The following is an 11,315-nucleotide window of genomic DNA, read 5'->3' on the forward strand; positions in this document are numbered from 1 at the left end:
TGCTATTGCTAGAACTTCCAGCACTATATTGAAGAGGTATGGCGAAAGTGGACAGCCTTGTCGTGTTCCTGAGTTAAGCGGGATGGCTTTGAGTTTCTCTCCGTTTAATTTGATGTTAGCTGTCAGCTTGCTGTATATAGCTTTTATTATATTTAGGTATGACCCTTGTATCCCTAATCTCTCCAATACTTTTATCATAAATGGATGTTGGATTTTGTCAAATGCTTTTTCAGCATCTAATGAAATGATCATACGGTTTTTTTCTTTCAGTTTATTTATATGCTGGATTACATTGATAGATTTTCGTATGTTGAACCAGCCCTGCATCTCTGGAATGAAGCCTACTTGATCATAATGGATAATTTTTCTAATGTGTTCTTGGATTCGGTTTGCCAGTATTTTGTTGAGGATTTTTGCATTGATGTTCATGAGTGAGATTGGCCTGTAATTCTCTTTCCTGGTTGAGTCTTTGTGTGGTTTTGGTATCAGAGTGACTGTAGCTTCATAAAAGGAATTTGGTAATGACCCTTCTGTTTCTTTATTGTGGATTGCATTAAGGAGTATAGGTATTAGCTCTTCTTGGAAGTTCTGGTAGAATTCCGCATTGAAACCATCTGGTCCTGGGCTTTTTTTGGTAGGGAGGTTTTTGATAACAGCTTCTAATTCTTCGCGACCAACAGGTCTGTTTAGATTGTTCACCTGGTCCTGGTTTAACTTTGGTATATGGTATTTATATTAAAAAGTGTCCATTTCTTTTACATTTTCCAGTTTTGTGTTATACAGGCTTTTGTAGTAAGATCTAATGATTCTCTGAATTTCCTCTGTGTCTGTGGTTATGTCCCCCTTTTCATTTCTGATCTTATTAATTTGCGTATTCTCTCTCTGCCGTTTGATTAGTTTGGATAGGGGTTTATCAATCTTGTTGATTTTCTCCAGGAACCAGCCTATTGTTTCATTGATTCTTTGGATTGTTTTCTGTGTTTCTATTTTGTTGATTTCAGCCCTCAGCTTAATTATTTCCAGTCTTCTACTCCTCCTAGGTGAGTCTGCTTCTTTTTTTTCAAGAGCTTTCAGGTGGGCTGTTAAGTCTCCAATATGTGCTTTCTCTGTTTTCTTTAAGTGGGCACTTAGTGCGATGAACTTTCCTCTTAGGACTGCATTCATAGTGTCCCATAAGTTCGAGTATGTTGTAGCTTTATTTTCATTGAATTCAAGGAAGACTTTAATTTCTTTCTTTATTTCTTCCTTAATCCAGGTATGGTTCAGTAGTTGACTGTTCAGTTTCCATGAGTTTGTAGGCTTTCTGGGGGTAGCATTGTTGTTGAATTCTAACTTTAATCCATGGTGATCTGATAAGACACAGGTGGTTACTAATATTTTTTTGTATCTGTGTAAGTTAGCTTTGCTACCGAGTATGTGGTCAATTTTTGAGAAGGTTCCATGAGCTGCAGAGAAGAAGGTATATTCTTTCCTATTTGGGTGGAATAATCTATAGATGTCTGTTAAGTCCATTTGCTTCATTACCTCCATTAATTCTCTAATTTCTCTGTTTGGTTTCTGTCTGATTGACCTGTCCATTGGTGAGAGAGGAGTGTTGAAGTTTCCTACTATTAGTGTGTGTGGTTTGATGGCTGCCTTGAGTTTTAGTAATGTTTCTTTTACGTATGTGGGTGCTTTTATATTAGGGGCATAGATATTCAGGATTGAGACTTCATCCTGATTAATTGTTCCTGTTATGAGTATAAAATGTCCCTCTCCATCTCTTCTGATTGATTTAAGTTTGAAGTCAACTTTGTTAGAAATTAGTATGGCCACACCTGCTTGTTTCTTAGGTCCATTTGCTTGATAAGCCTTTTCCCAGCCCTTTACTCTGAGTAGTTGCCTGTCTTTGTGGTTGAGGTGTGTTTCTTGTAAACAGCAGAATGTTGGATCCTGTTTTTTTATCCAATCTCTTAGCCTGTGCCTTTTTATAGGTGAGTTGAGTCCATTGACATTAAGTGATATTAATGACCAGTGGTTGTTAACTCCGGCCACTTTTTTAGTCATAGAGTTTGTGTGTTTCCCTTCTTTGATTTGTGTTGGTGAAGGGTCTCAAGATGTCTCAGTTATTGTGGTCATTGTTGGACTCCTTGGTTAGTGATTTTCCTTCTATTATTTTCTGTAAGGCTGGATTTGTGGCTACGTATTGTTTAAGTTTGTTTTTATCCTGGAAAATTTTGTTTTCTCCATTTATAGTGAACGAAAGCTTGGCTGGGTATAGTAATCTGGGCTTGCATCCATGGTCTCTTAGTTTTTGCAGTACATCTATCCAGGACCTTCTGGCTTTCATGGTTTCCATAGAGAAGTCAGGTGTAAGTCTGATAGGTTTACCTTTATAAGTAACTTGGCCTTTTTTCTTTGCAGCTCTTAATATTCTTTCTTTATTCTGTATATCTTGTGTTTTGATTATTATATGGAGAGGGGATTTTTTTTGATCCAGCCTATTTGGTGTTCTGTATGCTTCTTGAACCTTCTTAGGTACATCTTTCTTCAGGTTGGGAAAGTTTTCTTCTATAATTTTATTAAGTATATTTTCTGGACCATTGAGCTGCACTTCTTCTCCTTCTTCTACTCCAATTATTCTTAGGTTTGGTCTTTTTATTGTGTCCCATATTTCCTGAATGTTTTGTGATGAGAGTTTGTTGGATTTGCTGTTTTCTTTGATCAGTGTGTTTATTTTCTCTATGTTATCCTCAGAATCTGAGATTCTTTCTTCTATCTCTTGTATTCTGCTGGTTATGCTTGTTTCTGTAGTCTCTATTTGTTTACCTAGATTTTCCATGTCCAGCCGGCCCTCTGTTTGTGTTTTCTTCTTTGCCTCCATTTCAGTTTTCAAGTCATGAACTGTTTCCCTTATCTGCTTGATCGTTTTTCTTTGGTTTCCTAGGGTATCATTCACTGATTTACTCAATTCCTCAAACTTTCTGTTATACTTCTCATCCATTTCTATAAGGGCATTTTTTATATGCTGCTTAAGGGCCTCTATCACTTTCATAAAGTCAGTTTTTTCTACTTCTTCTTGATTAAGGTGTTCATGTCTTCCTGTTGTGAGGTCGCTGGGTTCTGGTGGTTTCATGTTGTTTTTCAGATTGTTGGGTGAATTCTTGCCTTGGTGCCTGCCCATCTTTTCCTCCGAATGCTCCCCTATGGATCTTTTACAGGATCAGGTCTTCTTTCCCACTGATGTACCTTCCCAGTGATGTCACTCCCCAGTGATCTTTCTCCTGGTGTCTAGATCGGATCTCTGTGCTGCTTGGGTAGCTCGCAAACAAAGGCCCACCCTGCTTGCTGCAGGCAGGCTATGGAGACAGAGGAACTACCGCCCTCCCCTTTGCCCTCCCGATTTGGGTTCGGTCCCAGTGTCCAAGCAGGCTGAGCTGGGAGGTGCTATGCCGCCAAAGAAGGGAGGGAGGGAGACAGGGGGTGGGGGGATCTGGATGTAAGCTGGATGGGATGGGAAGAGAGAGGAGGTATGGGGCAGTATAGCCCCTGCAGGATGACCAGGGAGTGTAGGATGGATGAGGAACGTCTGAGTTCCCTGTTTCCGGCTGCCGCAGCACTCACTCACCACAATGATGTCTCTCCTGGTGCCCAGATTGAAACTCTGTGCTGCTTGGGTGTATCGCAAACAAGGGCCCACCCTGCTTGCTGCAGGCAGTCTATGAAGACAGAGGAGCTACCGCCCTCCCCTTTGCCCTCCCGATTCGGGTTCGGTCCCAGCGCCCAAGCAGGCTGAGCTGGGAGGTGCTATGCCACCAAAGAAGGGAGGGAGGGAGGGAGACAGGGGGTGGGGGGATCTGGATGTAAACTGGATGGGATGGGAAAAGAGAGGAGGTATGGGGCAGTGTAGCCCCTCTATAAGCACTTTCTAGGGTTACATTTCACCCTTTTGATTTAAAAACTTCTGTAATCTTACACTCCATTTTACCTAAAAATCCATACTATCAATATTTTTAATATCATAATTAATTCTTTGTCCCTTGTCAACTATTATCAACATACTCCAGGCACTATTCTCATAAGTATAGGTACAAATAATAGTGTATTTCTAAAATAATAATATAAAATATCTTTATTTAACTAATAATCTCTAAATGAATTAAATATACTTCTTGTTTAAAAATAGATGAAAAATAATTTAGGATTTTTCTGTATATGAATTAATTTTTGTTTCAATTGCTGCAATGATAAAATTAAGAGAATGACTTAAAGAACGTACCATAAAATCCCTATATTTGGGATGCATTACCAAAAATCCCACAAAATTTAATGAGACTGGTATTACTAAATATATGGCATGGCTATAGAATAAAAAATTATTCTAAACCTATAATCTATTGATATAGACATAATATTTGGAAAACTTCCACTGAGTTTATAATTTTAAAAGTACTTCTAATGTTCAGTTCCATGTATAAAATGTATTCTTTTTTGTAAAACAAGATAATGTAACACATATCAAATAACTTTAATACATATTTGAATTAACAGATAATTTTGCATAGTTTGTATCAAATTAGCTAATATTTTAAAGACTCAGAGTCTTGCAGTCATTTTCTCTCCTAAAATCTTGCATAGGGCCATTTTTACATCTGAATTTCTCAAACTATAAATCACAGGATTCAGGCTAGGAGGTAACAAAGAGTAGAACACTGACATAAAGAGGTTTAGGGATGATGGAGATTTTGTTGTTGAGCCTAAATATGCAACAAATCCAGAAGAGAGAAATAAGGTCACCACAGTGAGATGGGGTACACACGTGGAGAAAATTTTAAACCTTCCTTGTACGGAAGGAATTTTCAGGATGATAGTGAAAATGTGAACATAAGAAATAGTCATCAATGTAAAACATATGAAAGCAAAACAACAGCTAGTGATGATAAACACATATTCTAGAATTTGGTCTCTGAAACAAGCAAGTCTGAGAAGTGATGGAATATCACAGAAGAACTGGTGCACTACATGTGGACCACAGAAATGGACAGAGAATGTTCCTGTGGCATGGAGGGAACCATAGAAACACCCACTGAGCCATGCTGCCACCACCATCTGAATACAGGCACCTCTATTCATGATGGCTTCATAGTGTAGAGGGAAGCAAATGGCAGCATAGCGGTCATAGGACATCACCAAAAGCAGGGCAAACTCTGTGCCTGCCAAAAATATCACACAGAAAACCTGTAAAACACACCCCAGGAAGGAAATAGAATGTGTGTTAGTCACAGAGTTCATGATGGATTTGGGAACAGTGACAGAAATATAACAGATATCAATAAGGGACAAATTCTTCAGAAAGAAATACATAGGGGTCTGGAGATGCTGATCTATAGTGGTGAGGATGATAATGAGGAAGTTTCCCATTAGTGTTCCCACGTAAATCAAGAAGAAAAGTGTGACACATAGTGTCTGCAGCACTTGGCCATCTGGGTATCCTATGAGCAAGAATTCCATGTAATCTGTCATGTTGTTTAATGGCTCAGTCATTATGACTCTTGTCTGTGGAAATAAAGGGGAAATCATTATTGCTTCATTTACTTCTATCTTCCTCTTTTAATTTTATGAGGTTTTTATTTAAGTAATTGTTGGTTTGTTTTAGTTCATTCTCATTGATATTTTGTGATATTACAGGGTGAATGACATCTTGCAAACTGGAAAGTTATCAATTATGTACAGTAAATTTTTCAAAAGGAATCAATAACAGTTTACCTTATTTGATCAAATGATATCATAAACTTCACATTGTAAATAGAAACAATATAATCAGTCCATAGACAAAGATCACATTGATTTTGGCAAAATGTTTACAGTAGCAGGATTTTTAATATAAAAGTTCAATATTATCATATTTAACCATCTAATTTACTTCCCAGTAAAATGCTTTATAAGAAGAAAGGGTATGTGAAAAAAATGCAGCCATTCTTTCTTTATTTTTCTCTACTGTGTTATAGTACAGATAAGCAAGACAGCATAAGTTCGCCAAGGAAAAGATCATTTTTGCAAAAAAGGAAGGACAATAACAGGGGTGGAAAGGGGGGTATCTGAGAGGATAATGAGGTGAGCATGACTAAAGAAGTACATAGACTTGCTATCCCAACATGGTAGGTATGCTATCACAATTTTCAACAAATAATGCTTGTTTATTTTTCATTTGGCCAAAAGAAAAATCTACAAATTAAAGAAATTTAAAAACTACATGATTAAAAATGAGAAGGTTTTCATATAAAAGGAGTAATATCCAGTTAGATTGTATAAATAAATAAATCAGCCAGAAAATTGAGTTTGTTACTTGTAAGCACTCCATTAGTTATGGGAAATAATGACAACAAAGCAACAGGGATGATGTATATAGTTATCAAAAAAGAAAATTCTTGACCTAGTATCTATATACATCAAATATTACCTTAAAGTTAAGGTTACCTTAACATTTCTTTAAATGAACAAAAGTTAAGGATGTCTATGAGGAGCTATGATAGTTAATTTTAATTTTCAACAGGATCTAGAATCACCCATGAGACAATCACCCATGAGCCTCTGTGGCATGCTTGTGAGAAATTTTCTACATTTGGCCAATTGAAATGGGAAGGCCCACCCTAAATGTGGTCAGCACCATTTGCTGACCATAGGTTCCAACTGTATAAAAAGAAAGCTATTAGAATATCAATGTTCATTACCCTCTTTTTCCTGCATGCAGAAGCAATGTGAATAGTTGCTTTCTCAAGCTCCTGATATGATCACTTCCTTTTATGTTGGACTTTAACCTTGAACTATGACTCAAAAACATTTTCACCTTTAAGTTGATTTTGTCAGGGCATTTTATCACAGCAATGAGAAAACCAAATAATGCACAATGTTTCTCTAATATTAGAAATCACATTCTTCAAACATATTTAAATATTGAAAGTGGAATATTAAGGGTTATACATAGAAATGAAGATAACAAGAATGCTACATTTTATGGTAAATATAAAGACCTTCAGATTTGCTATTTAATTTATTTAAAACTTTTATTTTAAGGAAACTTGTTAAAACTATTCTGTATTAATATCTAAGAAAATTGAAATGTGCGATAATGATTTTAAAATGTCAATAAATACTACTAAAATGAACTATGTTTTATATTATGTAAAATGACATATCATTGAATGTAGCATGTGATGTATTAGTCATATTACAAATCATGAAATCACCAGACAAAATTAAAGATGGCAAGAAAATAGTACAGTTAAAATGAAACATGAATATGTAATTTATATAAAAGAAAGATAAAGCAAGGGCTACTAAAGAACACATTGGTCAAAGAGAAAATAAAATAAAGAATTGTAGATATAAGTTCAAATATATAAATACTTACATCAAAAATAAATGGACTACATAGCATTCCATTGTGTATACACTACATTTTAACCATCTTTTAATCCTTTGATGAAATTAGTTTGATAATACCTTAACTATTATATATAGTGATATAGTATACTTATGAATGTAGGTGTCTCTAGATAATAGTGATTTGTTTCTTATGATTTGTGTGTATATATAAATTGTATCACCGTAAGTTTTAATTTGAAATATTTTCCACCAAATTAAAACTCTGTATACATCAGGAAAAATACTGTACATGTTTAGTGATAGATAGACTATAAAATAATTGCTGAAGTAGCAACAAGAACGGTATTTACTCAAGATTCAAATTTGGAAGGATGTTGATCCAAGTGCACAAAGTTGCAGTTGAACAGGTGGAACAACTATTTGTTTTGATATTTATGGATATGTTGATTAGCCTTATTTAATCATTCCATGCTGAATACATATGTCACAAAATAATATATACTCAAATTATAGATGATTATACATTGTATAAAACATTTAAGTCCAAAATAAATGAACAAATGAAGAATAACTGAACACAAATTGAACTAACAAAAAGATTATAATTATCAAACCTTATAAAATAAAACCTATTTGGGTTCTAAGACAGATGTCATAAATGGATGGCTAAATCGAAAACTAATATAACATAAATGCTATCAAACATGGGAACAAATAGAGAAAAAATAATTCACAATCATAAGTGGTACATTCATCAACATCTGAAGTTTATAGTAACAAATTCAATATTGAAGCAAAATTTGAACAACACAGACAAACCTAGAGTTAGAATTATAACTATAAATACAATTAGAAAACATATACTTTTTTACCAGTGACTGATAGAATAAATAAAAATATAAGCAAATGTATTAGAAGGCTTAAATATTAACAAACTTTATAAGCTATACATATAGGACACTACAAACATTTATTTCTTTTGATGTTTATGTAGATTGCTAATGACTATAGAAAAACTAATGAATCACAAAGAAAAACTAAAACTTAAACTATACAATCATATTTTAATTAAATTAGGAATCAGTATAACTACATGCAAATTATAAGATATTAGAAATTATGAATTTTGATATAAGTAATTCAGAGATGACTGGCATTATCAAAGGCAGCCACAGATAATTTGAAATATAATATAATGGAAATAAACAGAGGGACTTTTGTCTTATCTCTTTAACAGAAAGCATTATAACATGTAATTTTATTGCTGTAGATTTTTATACTACAAAAGAAAAATGTCAAAATTCAATTACCCAAAATGAATTCCAAATGTGCATTTAAAAAGACTACATTAAATCATAAAAGACCATAAGAAAATTAGAAATAATTAGTGATGATTCTTGGAAATGAAAACAGCAACAGAAATAATGCATATACACTATCTATACACTAATGAATGAAAAATACAAATTAACAATGAGATTTTTAAAATAACCTCATTCTAAATAAATATTCATTCAAATAAAATGATATTAGTGAAAAAATAATAATTTTTGTTCAATGGACAAGTTTCAATTAGATTACAATAATCAAAATAAGAATTCTAAATATTTATTAAATAAACTAAATGATTCTAATATTCAGAAAAAAGCAACAAGTAAATTCTAGGTTAGAAAAATATTTATTTTTGATTCAGAAAATAAGGGATCTCATCTAAAAATTTTATGATTATTAAACATTTGCATAAATGTTAGAACAAATAAAAACTATAAATTGGTTGGAAGATTAGAGCTAGTAGAAGTTTTCTATATCACCTTGAGACTGATGTGCCATGAGACTGCCTCAAGTACTACAGTAGAGACTCAGCGAACAGGTGAATCCTGGGGACACTGGATTTTAGATTTGTAATAAACCAGACAGCCAACATGGAGCACTGTAGGTGTGGTAGGGAGAAAAAAAAAATGTTCCTCTCAGTGAGTCTATAAGCAAAAGAGAGAAAATTTCAGTGACTTCCATGATTGCAGAATTCAATGCTGTCCAAATACACAGAAAGCAAACAAGAAAACTGGGTTTTATTCAATGGGCAGGTACAGAAGATGCCATGACAGACAGCTGTCTTAAGAGGAGTCCTACTGCCTTAGCTCATTACTGTTAGTGATAAGAAGCCCCACCCCAGCACTTTGAGATCTCCTACTCCCAATGGCCCCTCATTTTCAGCAGCTAAGGGTGCAACCACCTCAGAGCCAATGTAGGCCCTGAGAACAGACTGTAAATTGAACACAAGTTTAAGGACACAGGTCTGCTTGATTGAAAAAGTATTGTTGGGTATATGAGAGTTTTGGTATGGAAGTATATGCAAGAAATATTTACATAGGCAATGCAAGATCACTTTAATTAAAAATAAGAACTATCAGCATAACCATATAACCCTTATTTAATAAATAGTAAGATGTTACTATCTTTCTGATTTTTGGCCCACTTCTCAAACTTTCCTGCTGCATGAAAAGATGAATTAACAGCAGTTCCAAGCACTGCAGTGAAACCTTTATGAGTCCCAGTTCTCAAGGATGGCATACATATGAAGGTTGGGAAATGACTTTTGCAATTTAAAACAAGGCAATTTATACCTCTTATTCAATGTTTGTATCAAGTTGGCATTTCTCAAAGATAGTGCCTGAAGCAGAGAAACATAATGAGATGGGAAGATAAAGTTTTTGACCATTGGTACTGAACAAGCAGCATGAACAGGAGACACATCGCACGATGAATGCACTTGGCCAGAAAGTGGCTTTAATCAAGAGCCCTTCACAAACCTGAAATCTTCAAGAAGCTGCAGTGTATCTTTGTTGTCTTCTCATTTGCTTTGGGAAAGTGTTGTTTGTGGAATTTAATACTAGTATTTTGTTTTGTTTTTGAAAAGTCACAAATAATCCTCTCAAAGGATCTGTCTTTTTAAAAAATGTTTCCTCCAGAGGTCTTTCTTTTAAAGATACAATACAATATAAATTACACACGAAATAAAAAACCCTTAAAGGCATGGGCTAGGGTAGCTTATAGTATAATACTTGACTAATATGTTCAAGAATCTAGGTTCAATTCTTAGTGCTGCCAAAAACAAATATAAATAAATGAACAAACAAATAAACAAAAAAATAAACAAACAAACAATATGGACTCAAGTGGTGTTGAATGAAATAAAATTGGATGTAATTTAATTTTTAGTACCACCACAATTGATGTTTTCTATGTTTAGAAATGTTCTGTGCTTGTTTGAGTTCAGTTTTCATTGTTAAATGAAGAGTTTGGGCTTTATTGTTGCTAAAACAAAAACTTCTACCTCTAAGAAAGGGTTATTGTTTTATGCTCATAATAGTTGATCAAATTCCATGTTGATACAACAGACTCTCCTGAGTTTGGATGATGCCCAGTCCCATTTAGACCCCAAAGTCATTCAGCTTAGTGCTGGTATCATTGCATAGCATACTTTTAAGAATAGTTTAAAATCTGAAAACTATTCACCTCCACTCAATGGATACTAGAAAAGCTGCCTCTGACTCTATTATCTGCATTTGTTCTCAACTTCTTTTTCTATTCTGTGTGTAAGATGAGTAATGAGTTAATATTTTAAATATAATTTTTGTAGGTAAGTATGCTTGATGATTCTCAATTTAAAACATAATTAAATTTAGATCTGTGGTCATATTAAAATTTTGAGTGACTACAATTGGGCTTTGAAACTTACTGGCTGAGCAATCATTCCTAGAGATAACTGAATCAGACATCATGATTAAAAGCAGATTTTGAACTTTGCCAATGCAGCTTTCAGATATAGCCTAACAATGTATGGGGGGAAGGTAAGAAGGTGTCTTGAAAGATTCTAGCACAAGGAAATGATGGTTCTCTGGGCAAAACCACTAATCTGATTTGATCTGAAATAATGATGTGAACACTTC

The 11,315-nt window shown here is 34.3% G+C and overlaps 1 protein-coding gene across 1 annotated transcript; it reads right to left on the reverse strand.

The window, feature by feature from the left end:
• Nucleotides 1-4,575: 4,575 nt before the first annotated feature.
• On the reverse strand, nt 4,576-5,523 carry LOC142848718 (olfactory receptor 14A16-like). The gene has a single exon (XM_075970900.1). It carries the CDS (start codon nt 5,521-5,523, stop codon nt 4,576-4,578), a length of 948 nt encoding a protein of 315 aa, XP_075827015.1.
• Between the last annotated feature and the right edge of the window lie 5,792 nt (nt 5,524-11,315).

Source organism: Microtus pennsylvanicus, chromosome 4 (assembly GCF_037038515.1).
Source record: "Microtus pennsylvanicus isolate mMicPen1 chromosome 4, mMicPen1.hap1, whole genome shotgun sequence".
NCBI lineage: Eukaryota > Metazoa > Chordata > Mammalia > Rodentia > Cricetidae > Microtus > Microtus pennsylvanicus.